The 17101-nt window shown below is 45.5% G+C and overlaps 1 protein-coding gene across 1 annotated transcript in view; it reads right to left on the reverse strand.

The window, feature by feature from the left end:
- TESK2 (testis associated actin remodelling kinase 2) overlaps positions 1–17101 on the reverse strand; it is a 456655-nt gene that overhangs the window by 390359 nt on the left and 49195 nt on the right. The window contains exon 3 of the mRNA XM_069232834.1: positions 7959–8274. Coding sequence (XP_069088935.1) covers positions 7959–8183 — 225 coding nt within the window. The 5' untranslated portion in view covers positions 8184–8274. The remainder of the gene's footprint in view (positions 1–7958; positions 8275–17101) is intronic.

The raw sequence follows: 17101 nt of genomic DNA on the forward strand, positions 1-17101 counted from the left end.
ACCCCTCAGACAGGTGTCTACCCCCCCTGGGGCCTGGGCAGCCTGCTCCCAGGAAGGCAGAACAAAAGGATTTCCTCTGAGAGAGGGTGTTACACCCTCTCCCTTTGGAAATAGGTGTGAAGGGCCTGGAAGGAGTAGCCTCCCCTGGCCTCTGGAAATGCTTTGAAGGGCACAGATGGTGCCCTCTCTGCATAAGCCAGTCTACACCGGTTCAGTGATCCCCCCCAGCCCTGCTCTGCTCTGGAACGAAACTGAACAAAGGAAAGGGGAGTGACCGCTCCCCTGACCAGCACCTCCCAGGGGAGGTGCCCAGAGCTCCTCCAGTGTGTCCCAGACCTCTGCCATCTTGAATGCAGAGGTGTGAGGGCACAATGGACAGCTCTGAGTGGCCAGTGCCAGCAGGTGACGTCAGAGGCCCCCTCCTGATAAGTGCTTACCTTTCTCTGTAGCCAATCCTCCTCTGTGGGCTATTTAGGGTCTCTCCTGTGGGCATCTCACCAGATAACGAATGCAAGAGCTCACCAGAGTTCCTCTGCACTTCCCTCTTCGACTTCTGCCAAGGATCGACCGCTGACTGCTCCAGGACGCCTGCATAACTGCAACAAAGACTACCAGCAACATTGTAGCGCCTCATACTGCCGGCTTTCTCAACTGTTTCCTGGTGGTGCATGCTCGGAGGGCTGTCTGCCTTCACCCTGCACTAGAAGCCACGAAGAAATCTCCTGTGGGTCGACGGAATCTTCCCCCTGCCAACGCAGGCACCAAACTTCTGCATCACTAGTCCTCTCTCATCCGGACGTGCATGGTCCCTGGAACACAGGAGCTCGGTCCAAGTGTCTTCGACAGTCCAGTGGCCCTTCTGCCCAAATTTGGTGGAGGTAAGTCCTTGCCTCCCCACGCCAGACATTAATCCTGTGTACTGCGTGAACTGCAGCTGCTCGGGCTTCTGTGCACTTTTGCAAGACTTCCTTAGCGCACAGCCTAGCCCAGGTCCCCAGCACGCCGTCCTGCATTGCCCAACTCGCCGAGTTGGACTCCGACATCGTGGGAACCTCCTTTGTGACTCTGAGTCGACCGCTGTTCTCAGATCTTCCAAGTGCCTGGTCAGGTGCTTCTGTGGATGCTGCCTGCTTCTGCGTGGGCTCTCCGTGTTGCTGAGCACCCCCTCGGTCTCCTCCTCCAAGGGGCGACCTCCTGGTCCTTCCTAGGCCCTAGCAGCACCCAAAATCCTCAACCGCGACTCTTGCAGCTAGCAAGGCTTGTTTGCTGTCTTTTTTTTTTTACGTGGAAACAACTCTGCATCCTCCAGCACGCCGTGAGACATCTTCTGACCAAAGGAGAAGTTCCTGGCACCTTCCGTTGTCACAGAATCTTCGGCTTCTTCCACCTGGAGGCAGCCCTTTTGCACCTTCATCCGGGGTTTAGTGGGCTCTTTCCTCTGCCTCCACCCCCCCCCCCCCCCCCCCAAGACACGTGCGTGACTCTTGGACTTGGTCCCCTTCTTTTACAGGTCCAGGAATCCGTCTTCAGTGCAGTCAGTTGTTGTCCTTGCAGAATCCCCTATCTCGACTTTACTGTCTTTCTGGGGTAGTAGGGTAAGTTTACTCCTACTTTTCAGGGTCTTGGGGTGGGGTATCTTGGACACAGTTAGTGTTTTCTTACACTCCTAGCGACCCTCTACACACTACACTAGGCCTGGGGTCCATTCGTGGTTCGCATTCCACTTTTGGAGTATATGGTTTGTGTTGCCCCAAGGCCTATTTCTCCCTATTGCATTCTATTGTGAATCTACATTGTTTGCACTACTTTTCTAACTGTTACGTACCTGATTTTGGCTTGTGTGTATATATTTTGTGTATATTACTTAGCTCCTAAGGGAGTATATCCTCTGAGATACTTTTGGCATATTGTCACTAAAATAAAGTACCTTTATTTTTGGGAACTGTGTATTGTGTTTTCTTATGATATAGTGCTACATGATGTAAGTGGTATAGTAGGAGCTTTGCATGTCTCCTAGTTCAGCCTAAGCTGCTCGGCTATAGCTACTTCTATCAGCCTAAGCTGCTAGAACACCTCTAACCTATTAATAAGGGATAACTGGACCTGGCACAAGGTGTAAGTACCACAGGGTACCCACTATAAACCAGGCCAGCCTCCTACAATTGGTCCATGTGAAAAGGTGTGACAACTTTTGGGAGAAACGCTGCCTTGGTCCTAAGCATACACTTTTCCAGGAAAAAGTTGGTTTACAGTTTGACAGATATGCCTCAAGCTCACTCATGATTTGTCTTTAAGGTGAGCAAGTACAGAGTACAGCTGTGCATTGGCTCAAATAGAATGCATTTGCGGAAAGGGAGAACCAGATTGAGGTCCCACTCAGGCATCACAAATGGTGTTGGCAGGAACATACGGGCCAGCCCTTTACAAAAAAAAAAAAAAGAAAAAAAAACACACCACAACTGTGATTTAAATAAAGATGGCTGATCACTTAACCACAGAAAAGCTCAAAGAGCAGATAAGTAACCTTTACCTGTTGCCACAGCAAGTTTCGCGGGAACAGAGGTAAACAAAAGAATATATCAAGGTTTCGTATTTCGGTAAGAACACAAGACAAACTTTTCCCAGTGGTCCGTATACATAGTTTTTGTCGAGGTATTCAAGGCTGACAAAATGACACCCAGTAATTCAGAAGGGAGACCAAAAGCTGCCAAAACAGCCTCACAGCATCTCTGTGGAGGATGTGTAGCCTTGGGTTCAGTAAGCTGTCCTGCAAGAGATCCTCCCCCAAAGGGGAAGTCGGATCGGAGTATAGATGCTCATGGCCAGAAGTTCTGGGTACCCCACTCTGCTTGCCCAGCCCAGATCCACTAGGATAACTTGAGTCCGGTTGTTCCTGATCCTACTGGGCAGGAGAGGTAGTGGAGGGAAGGTGTACCAGAGTCCTAAACTCCTATCCAAGCAAAGATCATCTCTCAGCAAGATCCCCCTTGGGAACTCCAAGGTGCAAAAACGTGGACACTGCACATTCTCTGTGATGGGGAAAATTTTGACCAGGGATTTCTCCACTGCAGGAAGATGACCTGTACTACATCTGACTGCAGCCCTCCCATTCTTGACCTGCTAGCCAACACCGCGTGAATTTGTCTGCCCCACTGTTTAAAGATCTTGCCAGGTGCTGCATAATTAGGGAGATGCCCCGAGAATTCAGCCAGTTCCAGAGGCAGAGTATGAAGCCACAGCACCCCACTCTGTGGCCTTTGAAGCTGTACCACATGGCGGTGCTGCTGCCTGTGAGAACCTGTACCAGTTACCACCTGCCTTGTAATGGCAAGCAAATTACCTGCAACTCCAGCAGATTAATGTGGAGCAGAGTTGCCCCCATTCCTCAATGATGGATCAGTCATCGCTGTTCGTTCTGGGTGTGGTAGGGAGAGAAGTGCCACCGTTCCAGCAGCAACCCCTCAGATCTTTTGCAGTCTCTTCCAATACCTGGATGAAATCCGAAAGGTTCACTTGGCGCCGAGCCCACCAATCTCACCATAGAGCCCATTTGTGCCACCTGGCATGCTCCACTAACAGAATGCAGCAGGCCAAGAAGCCTCGGTGCCACTCTCGCGAGACCCAGGTCAAAAGTTGAAGCCTCGATTGAAAACCCCAGCGATGCCAACAGGTTGGCTGTCGTCTGGAGATGGCCCACAACTGTCTGAGGCAAGCCAGCCTTCAGCAACCAGTCACTGAAGTATGGGAAGACTGGTATTTCCAATCTCCAAATAAGAAGTGGGCAGCAACCACCACCATCAATTTTGTGACATGAGGCACACTAGTAAGGCCAAATGAGAAACTGAGAACAGAAAGTCGTCATGGCCTACTTGAACCCGCACTCAGCGCCTATGAGACTGCAGGACGGGAATGTGGAAATGGGTGTCCTGCATATCCAGTCTCCTGGATCTAGGCCAAATAACTTGGGCCAGGGTGAGCTTTCTCAAATTATCCTATTTTTAATATAGTTTATTCTAAAATAAGAAAGGTTCAGAGGACAAAGATAGTGGATAGGGCAAAGGCTGCGGTCCTTCTTTTGCGCCAGAAAGTAATAGGAGTCAAAAGAAATCCTTACTTCTGATGCTGGAACCTACTCTATGGCTCTCCTGTCAAAGACAGTGGCTGAATAGCCCCTTGAAATATTGTCAAGTGGTCCTCCAGGAGTTGTTGTGGTGGAGGGGGTATGTTTAGAGAAGTGGAGATGGAAAAAATAGGGAAAATAAGGATGTCAGATTTGAAAAGTATGCATCAGTCTGATGCTCTGCCATCCGTGGAGGTAGCAGGTAATCCAAACACACTACTGGCCGAAAGTGCTCCATAGAAGGGACTTTAAAGTGGTTTTGCTGAGGTGGTGGTGGAGGGGTGGAGGTGGGGGGGGGTGGGGGGGGCAGAGCAAATGACATTTTGAGCATCCACACAATCATGAATTGTCTGTTGCATTTTTGTCCTGAGGTTGTGTTGAACTGCTGGCATGATGTCAGCCACTGTGCCCCACAATGCACGTGAATATTCTCTCAGGAGACAGATAAAATAAATAGACCAGAGGACGAGGCTGGCTGAGGCAAACATCTGTACATTTAAACTATCTATCTGGCAGGGCGATTACAAACACACTGAGGATCAGCCTGCTTGCGGAAGCCTAGACTACCAGGCTTTCCAGTGTTGAGTGCTGTAGGAGAAAATTTGGGCCTCCTGAAGCAGTCCTGTGCCTTATGGCCTCCCCAGGTCGATCTCAACCTCAGGTACCCTATCCACCAGGTCCCGGCTATGTAACCTGGGTGAGCCCCGCCCCCCTTTGGCGGGGGGTTGGTGGGTGGCAGTCTCCAGGGCCATTACTAGCACCAGTGGGGGGGAGCCCTCCTCCTGTTTTCACAGGCAGGCCCCGGGGAGGTGGTGGTCCCCAGGCCTGTATACGGCCCAGCAGGGGTACTGGGCTGCCCCCTTCCAAAACTTATTTTGGTCACGGGGATGTGGTGGTCTCCAGGGCGGTCAACGAGGTGCACACCTCCCCACCCTATTACTGCTCATTTGGGCCCAGGAAGGTGGTGATCCCCAGGGCCCTGGGGTTCTGCGAGGTCCTCCCAAAAAGTCTGAGGTAGCCCTGGGAAGGTGGTGGTCTCCAGGGTGCCCCGCGAGGCCCCCTCCCTCTCCCCTTCAATTACTGTTCATTTGGCCCCTGGAGGCTAGGGGTGGGCCTTACCGTGATTTAGCCCTGGAAGGTGAGGTGGTGGTCACTGGGGTATACCATTTAGCCCCAGGGTGCCAACCTCTTTTTTTTTTTTTTTTTTTTTTTTTTAAATAATGTCCCTAGCCCACAGAGGCTTTTTCCAAAACAAGCGCGGGAACCTGCGCTTATTGTATGTGTATGTGTGTGTATATATATATATATATATATATATATACACATATATACACACACAAACATATACATATATACATACACACATACACTTATATATATAAATTACAAACAATTGACAAAGTCAAAACGCGGCACTCCAAGGATTCCAGTTATCTATTATGATACAAAGATCAACACAGCCATTCTCCAACGTGTTTCGCCCAATTAGGTCTTGTTCGCGGTTCGTGAACATACCCTTCAAGTCCACTTTATATCATTGCACATCCGATGCCATTATGGTGCATTATGGGATATGTAGTCTAATTCAATACAAAAACTATTACAAATCAAACCTACATAATGTGATATAAAACTCTATTTACATGCTCATGTCAGTTTCATTACGTTTGTCATGACTTAACTCTTATAAGCAAAAATATGTTTGACAATTTTGATCCAATATATACTAGCCTTATTCCATATAACAATTGATAATATAGTTCCAACGTACCCATTTCTCTTTATATACGGGAACTTAATTCTGAGTATCTTAACACATTCTATTTTTCTTTATTTGTATTAATATCCCCATCTTAATTTTCTCGCAATATATGGTGTATGGAATCTATACCAGCGTAAATTTCCAGCAAATAAACCCAATTCAAGCTGCTTGTTTCACAAAAGGCAGTATAATTCCTCATCTGCATTAATCCCATTTGGGGGGGCCTTAGTTTTGAGTCTAATAATACAATACATTTGGATTCCATACGTCTCAATTGCAATACTCTGTCACCCCCTCTCTCATGTTGTCCAATTTTCGCTATCCCAAAATATTTCATATGCAGCCAATTTGCACCACTATGGTTTTTTAAATGTTTTGTCATGGCATAATTTGAGTCCCCATTCTGTACTGCCCTAATATGTGGGGGTTTCACAATTGTGAAGGGTTGGGCACAGGGTCCTGTCACAGGCCCGGCCCTGAAGCATGCCACGCAGGACCAAAGGCGGTTTGCGATGGAGGGAGCGTTGGCTGCAGTGCCTAGTGGCAGGCCAGGCCCTGCAGCCCACACCCACCACATTCCTCCACCGCAACTGGGCACAGTAAAAAAGTATGTTCAGTGAAGGAACAGGTGGGTAAATAGGATTTAAAAACCACGAGAAATTACTTGTAAAAAAATGTAAGTTAAAGTAATGTTTTTGTTAGGTATGGTAATAAGATCTTTGTTAACAAAAACCTAGACATTGACGGACAAAAAAAACAAAGGTTAAAGTGATGTTACAGTTAGGCTTTGTAATAGTACAAAAACACTGAAATTCTCCAGTAATAGTTTAGTGAGCTGACTAACTTGTGCCTCCGGCATGCACTGCTTATGGCCACACATTACATCGATCATGACATGTTAAATGACATCACCAAAGAGATGAACAAGGTAGTAATGGAGATAGGTCTCATTCAATATGATAAAATGTTGTATATTACACACTCTATCTACCAATGAAGTTTTAAGTGAAAACAGTACTTTGTTCATGCAAGGGAGACTGAACATAAGTGGTGTGATTTGCAAACGTTTGTTATAAATATGATGTGCCTTAATTTAAAGCCCTTTTACTAAAACATATGAAAAACTAAATCCACAGTTGAATAAAGAGTTGCCATATAGTCCTACAGAAATTGTCTATATAAACGGGAGATTTTCAAATGGCAGATATTTATCTCTAAAAGAGAAGTGAAAATTCTGAGATATTACAACAATCTAAGGCTGCATCTAACCATGTTTGCCGTGAAAGTAACAAGGCGGGGGAGCGGACAGCCATTTTTCCACAAGAAATGTAATCAGTTACACACTTGTGATGAATACTAGAGCTAGAACTGGGAATGTGAATGATACAAATCTATAACATTATCAATTATTACGAGATGTGTGCACAGCGATGGATTTCAGTGAACATCAGTGAGTACTCCAGGAACTGGGCGGGTTTCATCCAGGAGTGACTAAGTGACCTCCGAGACCACATGGAAAGCCTCCTCGTGCACATCCAACTTCTCCCACTACCACACCTACATCCTCTTGCATGCTCAGTTAATTCTTTCTCAATCTTTCAACTCCACCCATTAAAATATTCTTCCCTTGCCAACATCCTGCAATTGCACAATGTGTTACAGTACAGAAAGTCATCATGATGCAGTCATCGCCTGACAAAAGTAAAGCCAACCAACAGTCAGTAGTGAGGAAATTAGATCCTACCCGAGAGACATGTGACAAGGTGAACATAAGTCCCCACCAGCAGACCTCTTGACAGACTAAACACATTAAACTGTCTTACATATTATTTAAACCTTTCCAGTGCCATTCACATGGAATCATCATTCTCTAGATTGCCTGGATACATTGAATTGCCATTTGATCAATTCAATTCATCAACCTCAATATTTTTTATTTTATTTTTTAAACCCAGAATTCAGGGGAATGGATGTCCTCAGACCTCCCAAATTAACTTTGCTAGTCAACACAGTATCAACTGGACTAAAATGACCATGGCATTGCCTGAAAAGCGTAGATACAATATGCCCACTCACCTTGTACACTTCGGAGAAGAAACCAGATCCGATCTTTTCACAGGAGAAGTCATCCAGCCTCGTCAATCTAGAAAAGGCACTTATCAGGGCTTTGTAGGATGTGGAATAGACCCTGCCTATCTGGGCGGCATTACCGTCACCACCACCAGTCCCACCATCAAAGTCTTCAATTCGGTCAATACGAGGCGGAAAACCAGCAATGGAATTTCGTTTATTTCGATCCATTGTCCCACAAACAGGAAAATATTCGCCTTTTAGAAGGGCAGGAGATCACATCTTTAGGGTCTTGGAAACGTCCTTTTGTTTTGATCTGATGCTAGAAAAAAACAAGAAGCCAAGTTACAGCATTTGCCACCAGCCCTCGACAAGGAGCACATACACAAACAAAAAGATAAAGTATATATAGGGACGGGGTTCCTTTAAGATGCCAGTGGGGAGTTCTGACATATAGCCTACTAAGAATACCATACTGATCATGAATAAGAAAAGTGCTTGGTGAAATAGGGGCCACTGAGTTGTGGTGGCGTTGTGCAGGATAAATCTTAAAACCAGATACTTTATACATATACAATTCTCCCAAAAACAAATTTAGAGCAGATACAAACATTACACTTTACAACACGATTCACAATAAATTAAGTTGTATAATAATTAGCAAGAAAATGTGAAAAGGTGTATCCACACACCTCAATCTAAACATCAGAACACTCCTGTTATGTCAGGATCTGAGAAAGGATTGGAAAAAGACTGAAACAACGATATTGTACAATTTATATAGGATGCAGTAAAAGTTTTATGCTTTTATAAATTTGTGCATTATTAACATGCAAAATATGGATTTATTCAAACTTACCTGTACTCACTAAGCGTGCTATTACATTTAAAACAAATTTGCTACGACTTGTTAAAGTGGCTTTTTCTGGCTTGTGCTAAATAGGTCTCATTAGGCCTAATCATCATGTTGTTCAAAATGGATGTCTCCTCTTGCATGTCCACTGTTAATTATTTCTGCAGAACACAGTCAAGCTAAGCCATACTTATTTGTTTCCACTGACAGTTTTTGCTGTTCTCAAAGAAAACCTTTCCAACATGGACCCAGTAATGTTGCAGATTCCCTGGGCCCTTCCGTTAGCCCACTGTACTGCATTAATTCACAATAGTTCGCAGTTGTTTTTAACTAGTTTGACCTGCAATCTCCAAATGACATTAGCTTAGAGTATGCAGAATCAACATTCATATAGTAGGATAGTGCTTAGTCAGTAAGGCAATGTGATGTTTAACATAACCGTGCTCAGATTTGCAAAAGTGTAATTCTTTTCGCTCAAAACAGTGAATCTGCATTTTTCTTTCTGCTTTTTGAGCGAATTTCTAATATTAACCCCCAAATTGGGCGTGAAGCAGTTTCTTTCCCATGCTGCTAGGGATGCTGTCCTATTTCTTACCGATTTTGCTGCTCATTTTGGGGCTTAAAACGTTTTTCCTGATTTTGCATCTTATTCTGTATTGCTCTAGTCCCTAAGCTTCTTACATTTGTTCACTAGTTTCTGTACCACATCTTAATTTATTTTTGTAATAAATCTTTCAATTTTTGATTCTGCACCAGAACTCAGTTACCAAGTCCATCCTTTACTAAATCGACTATTTTTTTATATGTATTATGGTGCCTCTTCTCAGGACACTTTGTAGGAGGCTGGACTGGCTTGTAGTGAGTACCAAGGGGTACTTGCACCTTGCACCAGGCCCAGTTATCCCTTATTAGTGTATAGGGTGTCTGGCAGCATAGGCTGATAGATAATGGTAGCTTAGCAGAGCAGCTTAGGCTGAACTAGGAGACGAGTGAAGCTCCTACAGTACCACTTAGTGTCATATGCACAATATCATAAGAAAACACAATACACAGTTATACTAAAAATAAAGGTACTTTATTTTTATGACAATATGCCAAAGTATCTTAGAGTGTACCCTCAGTGAGAGGATAGGAAATATACACAAGATATATATACACAATACCAAAAATATGCAGTATAGTCTTAGAAAACAGTGCAAACAATGTATGGTTACAATAGGATGCAATGGGGACACATAGGGATAGGGGCAACACAAACCATATACTCCAAAAGTGGAATGCGAACTACGAATGGACCCCAAACCTATGTGACCTTGTAGAGGGTCGCTGGGACTATTAGAAAATAGTAAGGGTTAGAAGAATAGCCCACCCCAAGACCCTGAAAAGTGAGTGCAAAGTGCACTAAAGTTCCCCAAAGGACATAGAAGTCGTGATAGGGGAATTCTGCAGGAAAGACACAAACCAGCAATGCAACAATGATGGATTTCCAGTCGAGGGTACCTGTGGAACAAGGGGACCAAGTCCAAAAGTCACAAGCAAGTCGGAGATGGGCAGATGCCCAGGAAATGCCAGCTGCGGGTGCAAAGAAGCTTCTACTGGATAGAAGAAGCTTAGGTTTCTGCAGGAACGACAAGGGCTAGAGACTTCCCCTTTGGAGGACGGATCCCTCACTCCGTGGAGAGTCGTGCAGAAGTGTTTTCCCGCCGAAAGACCGCCAACAAGCCTTGCTAGCTGCAAATTGTGCGGTAAGCGTTTTTGGATGCTGCTGTGGCCCAGGAGGGACCAGGATATCGCAAATTGCGTCAGGAGAGAGAGGGGACGTCGAGCAAGACAAGGAGCCCTCTCAGCAGCAGGTAGCACCCGGAGAAGTGCCAGAAACAGGCACTACGAGGATGCGTGAAACGGTGCTCACCCGAAGTCGCACAAAGAAGTCCCACGTCGCCGGAGAACAACTTAGGAGGTCGTGCAATGCAGGTTAGAGTGCCGTGGACCCAGGCTGGACTGTGCACAAAGGATTTCCGCTGGAAGTGCACGGAGGTCGGAGTAGCTGCAAAAGTCGCGGTTCCCAGCAATGCAGTCTGGCGTGGGGAGGCAAGGACTTACCTCCACCAAACTTGGACTGAAGAGTCACTGGACTGTGAGAGTCACTTGGACAGAGTTGCTGGATTCGAGGGACCTCGCTCGTCGTGCTGAGAGGAGACCCAAGGGACCGGTAATGCAGCTTTTTGGTGCCTGCGGTTGCAGGGGGAAGATTCCGTCGACCCACGGGAGATTTCTTCAGAGCTTCTAGTGCAGAGAGGAGGCAGACTACCCCCACAGAATGCACCACCAGGAAAACAGTCGAGAAGGCGGCAGGATCAGCGTTACAGAGTTGCAGTAGTCGTCTTTGCTACTATGTTGCAGTTTTGCAGGCTTCCAGCACGGTCAGCAGTCGATTCCTTGGCAGAAGGTGAAGAGAGAGATGCAGAGGAACTCGGATGAGCTCTTGCATTCGTTATCTAAGGAATCCCAAGAGACAGAGACCCTAAATAGCCAGAAAAGAGGGTTTGGCTACCTAGGAGAGAGGATAGGCTAGCAACACCTGATGTAGCCTATCAGGAGGAGTCTCTGACGTCACCTGGTGGCACTGGCCACTCAAAGCAGTCCAGTGTGCCAGCAGCACCTCTGTTTCCAAGATGGCAGAGGTCTGGAGCACACTGGAGGAGCTCTGGGCACCTCCCAGGGGAGGTACAGGTCAGGGGAGTGGTCACTCCCCTTTCCTTTGTCCAGTTTCGCGCCAGAGCAGCGCTAAGGGGTCCCTGAACCGGTGTAGACTGGCTTATGCAGAAATGGGCACCAAAAGTGCCCATGAAAGCATTTCCAGAGGCTGGGGGAGGCTACTCCTCCCCTGCCTTCACACCATTTTCCAAAGGGAGAGGGTGTAACACCCTCTCTCAGAGGAAGTTCTTTGTTCTGCCATCCTGGGCCAGGCCTGGCTGGACCCCAGGAGGGCAGATGCCTGTCTGAGGGGTTGGCAGCAGCAGCAGCTGCAGTGAAACCCCGGGAAAGGCAGTTTGGCAGTACCAGGGTCTGTGCTACAGGCCACTGGGATCATGGGATTGTGCCAACTATGCCAGGATGGTATAGAGGGGCAATTCCATGATCATAGACATATTACATGGCCATATTCAGAGTTACCATTGTGAAGCTACATATAGGTGGTGACCTATATGTAGTGCACGCGTGTAATGGTGTCCCCGCACTCACAAAGTCCGGGGAATTGGCCCAGAACAATGTGGGGGCACCTTGGCTAGTGCCAGGGTGCCCACACACTAAGTAACTTAGCACCCAACCTTTACCAGGTAAAGGTTAGACATATAGGTGACTTATAAGTTACTTAAGTGCAGTGTAAAATGGCTGTGAAATAACGTGGACGTTATTTCACTCAGGCTGCAGTGGCAGGCCTGTGTAAGAATTGTCAGAGCTCCCTATGGGTGGCAAAAGAAATGCTGCAGCCCATAGGGATCTCCTGGAACCCCAATACCCTGGGTACCTCAGTACCATATACTAGGGAATTATAAGGGTGTTCCAGTAAGCCAATGTAAATTGGTAAAATTGGTCACTAGCCTGTTATTGACAATTTGAAAGAAATGAGAGAGCATAACCACTGAGGTTCTGATTAGCAGAGCCTCAGTGAGACAGTTAGTCACTACACAGGTAACACATTCAGGCACACTTATGAGCACTGGGGCCCTGGGTGACAGGGTCCCAGTGACACATACAACTAAAACAACATATATACAGTGAAAAATGGGGGTAACATGCCAGGCAAGATGGTACTTTCCTACAACCTTGCCTCAAGAAATTGAGGCATAACACCGTTCCGGACCCAGCCACTCATGACAGTGTTAGTGAGGTGTCATTTTGGGATTTAAGGATTTAGGGGTTCCTCACATCCACAGAGCTGTCTAAGCTAAAGGCCTTTGTGCCTCGAAAGCCTTTGTCCATACATATAAAGTCTTGTTCAATGCAGGGTAACCGATCAGACGCTATTGGCTTTGATTGGTTCTCGTCATGGACTGACCAAAAAGAAGAAGTTCAAGGCATCAAGGTCTTTAAGAGTTAACCCCTGAATGGCCTCCCACGAGTCCTTATACCATCAGGTTCCTATACGAACTACACAAAGTTAGTTCACTCTATTTTCCAGTTCTTCATCAACACGTTGCACAAGAGCTCGCTACGTTTTAGTGGAGGAGTGTAGAGCATGCCTACAATACTGCTAATTATTTTACAACTCCACTTCACTTGATGTGCATCCTATTGTCAAGTGGATTGTTTGTGTCTGCGCTGCGATAATTATTTAGCAAATAGTGTGTGTAATATATATATATATATATATATATATATATATATATATATATATTAATTAAAAAAAACAATTCTGTTCAAGCTTTACGAAAAACTTTCAGACATCAGGGCACGACAAACCATGTTTCCCTGTTTTATCTAGCTGTGTCTTTAAAAGGCGAGAGACACAAATGAAGATGCATTAGTCTTGATGCTGGCTACTATAATCTGCTTGTAAAGATATGTATAGTCCCTTCGTTGCAGGAAGTGGGAGCAGGGACCAGAATTCATCTTACTTTTTAGTGACACATTGCATCGATTACAAGCTCCGTCCATCAGCGGCCCCACTCAGCTGGTACACACCCTTGGTAGCTGGCGAACCTTTAGATCGGATTAAGGAGCGCAGTCCTATGCTAGACGTATAGTCACGGTTTATAGTACATGTAGAGTGAGCTTTGGCTGCACCCTGAGGAGTTTATAATCTCACACCTCATGCTATAGGCTGTTTGCTCCATTGCGCTGCTTTTTAGTAACTGCTTCCAAGTGACTGCAGGAGGGAATATTTTATGCTTTATAACATCATGTTTGTCAAATTTAGTTATTTACCCCTTACAATCATTCTGTACAGAGATTAATCTTTTATGGCATTTTCCCCAGTTGTGGCAAAGCCGAGAGGTCTGGCTTTAATGTGCTAAATAATTGTAAATGCTTTAGTGCGCATACATTAGCACATTAATGCCAGGCTCCTTGGCATTGCCGATGCTGTTGTAGTAGGTATCAAAATGTCTCAACACCGTGCAGTACAGCATTCCATTCCCCTCTAGCTACACTCGCGCCCTATACACAGCAATACATACATATATATATATATATTTTTTTTTTGTTGTAAAACGGCAGATTCCTACTCTAGGTCTGTTACACAAAGGGGACATGAGGAGAATATCGCTAAGCAGTAACAATGTACTGTTCTCAGTCATTACACAAGCCCCTCAGCAGTCCATCGTTAACATTAGTCCCTCAAGAACAAAAGCATAGGCAAGCTAGGTGCTTAGACACAAAGGAATATGGTCTCTGGGTTCTCACCGAGCAATGCTTGCTGTTTTTTTTTGTTGTTTTTTTCCCAAATTTTTTTTTAACTTTGTCATCTCCCAGAATAATCTAAATCAGTGGTTCTTAGCCTTTTGATTTCTGTGGGCGCCCACGCAATCATTACTGGAACCCGGCGACCCCCGCTGAATTATCTGATTCCAGGGACCCCCACCGAGTCATTACTGGAAGTCTAACCAATTTCGATGATTTGAACCACAAAAAACATTGCACACAAAAAATTGTAATGCTGTAAAAGTGTCTTTGATAACTGGATAATTTATGGTGTTTGCCTTTCTATTGCGGCAGCATAGAAGGAGGGGGCAGGCATTGACCTAAATGAATTCTTAGGTCCAGCTTAACAGCTACACTGTCACCTGACTTTTCACCTACTGCAGTAGTATTCCACAGCTCTTAGCTTCCATGCATATGCGGTTTACTTGTAATGGTTCACTTTACCATACAACATTAATTTAAAGCTAGACCTGCTGCCATCGCCAATACTTGTTGCAACTGTGGTGGCAGGTGGAAGCAGCCCTGCTAAACACGAGGATCTGCTTCCTCTTAATATGGAATTAAAATATAAAATAAGAAAAAAAAAAAAAAAAAATCATCAAGCCCAAAAAAAACATTTACTGGAAGGATTTGGTGCCTGGCTGTCACCAGATCTGGATACCACACACCACTCCTGAAAAACTGATCTCCTGCATGCAAGTAAGCAATGCATGTACACAGAGGTTTGGGTGTCACAGCACTGTACAGACGTACATAACATTTACACTTGAGTGACGAGTACACCCTGCAGGTTAGGCAGTGTAGAACACAGTCAAGACAAATCAGTATTCTGAGATATGGCCATTGGTGAAAAGGAATCCAGATTACAGGAGCCAGATTGAGGTTTTATGCACTTTACAAAGTCTGCTGCGTGTACAGGTGAGAGCACTGGATGGGACAGAACGACCCTACCCAGATTACTAAATGACTGCACATATACTCTGGAGCATGACTTGGAGAATTAAATTACTTTAAAGAGTTTCCTGATTATTTAGGAGTAAGAAGTGAGGGTGACTGGTTGGAGCGTCTTCTGAAAGCAACAGGATTGGGATCCTTGAGGATAGTCAAATGAAGCATGCGTGTATCAACTTGCATACCAGTAGTGGAGGGAACATGCACGAAGACCTTCAGTAGGCTGGGCAGCATGCTGTGTTCACCACATTGGGATACTAGATGCACAGCACCATGGAATCTTCCCCAGGTCTGATGGAAGTAAAGTGAAAACATATCATGCTTGTTACACTGGATAGAAGGCAAGTGAGGATCTTTTCCAGATGTGTGTTATGCTGATCACTAGATAGGCACACAGAGACAATTCTTAGTTACAAAGTTGTGCCTACTCTGCATACTGTTGCACAAAGTAGAAGGAAAGAACATGAATATCTTCTCCAGATTAGACAACATATTGCTCCTCTAACGACACTAGACTGTAGGCTCCCTCTCACTAAGGATGTTTGGCTGGGATGGGAGCACTGTGGATCGGCTATCCCAGAGGACTCTGCACATGAAGCAGCTGAAGACTGCATGGTGATGCAAAAGGAGGACAAATTCTGGGCAACAGTCACCGTTAAAGATGCAACTCAGGCCAAGATGGCAACACTTACTCCAGGTGATATCCTCAGGGTGCGCCTTATTCAGGTCAGCAGTACAGACATCTAAAGGGATAGGGGAGGGCTGCACATTGTAGCGACCAAAGTCAAGAGGGTTGCCATCCATATCACAAATCTTAGGAAAACAAAAAAGGCTAATCCACATATGGCACAGACCTGACTGGTCCTCTTTCTAGAAGCAACGCACTGGCGAGTAAATAAAGTGTCAGGAGACTACATCAATCCTACCCAAGATTCCCACAGCTTCACTCGGATCATCACAGATACAGATTCTATGTAGCCTGTTGGGCTACAGTAGTACAGAGGGAGACATGGTAGACAGTGGATGTGGCAGAATTGAGCCAGAGCACCGGGTTACTAGCTAGGAAACGCCATGGATCCTCCTCCCCTCTACCCTTACCCACTAATGCTGCACCTTAGGCTCTGGCTTCAAGCACAATTCTCAGTACATTTGTGCTGTAAATCGGCAGGTTTGTTCAAATTTGAGATCGGGCCAGCGATCATGCCAAGCTACTGTACTCCTTGAACAACGATCTGAACAATAAGCCGCCAGAGGAGAGAAATACATATTGGCTTGCAGTAGATTACTTTTTCAAACGCGGCTAACCCCCGGGGCTCAGACTTTACAGAGGCCAACACCGAAGATACAAAGGCTGAGCTGGAACCATCAAAGAGGAAGAGGGTCATACTAAAATCTGTAAACTCCTGGAAAAGCAATTTTAAGACCAAGACAAACAACATAAAGCATGTAGTTGAAGCAAACGTGAAGGTCTAGACTAGATAAATCACTGATCATAGAAAAGGCTAGCAAAAGCGAGCACACAGCTACATAATAAGTAACCTAGAGGGGAACCTGTAATTATTTATTTATTTACAAAGGAGTCTGCAGCCCAATACTTTCTGGGGGATGCTAAAGTGCAGGAGGTTGAAAGTCCTGGAGGGTGCTGCTCCGATACTGAAGGTTCTGTAGGTGAGACAGCAAGCTATGGTGATTCTAAGATGGCCGGGCACATGTACTTTGGGGAGGCTCAAAGGAAAGTTCATTTAATATAATAACCTAGTTTTGATTCAGCCATCTTCCTAGGTCCATCTGAGTTTAATGCAGTTTTCTCGGCCGATGTATAGATATTGTGCAATGCAAGACAATTGCTAGTGTAATGTGAGGTGTTTCTCTAATATCAGTCATTGCAATACCGTCTTTCATTTTAATGTTGTAAAAT

This window comes from Pleurodeles waltl, chromosome 4_2, assembly GCF_031143425.1.
Source record: "Pleurodeles waltl isolate 20211129_DDA chromosome 4_2, aPleWal1.hap1.20221129, whole genome shotgun sequence".
NCBI lineage: Eukaryota > Metazoa > Chordata > Amphibia > Caudata > Salamandridae > Pleurodeles > Pleurodeles waltl.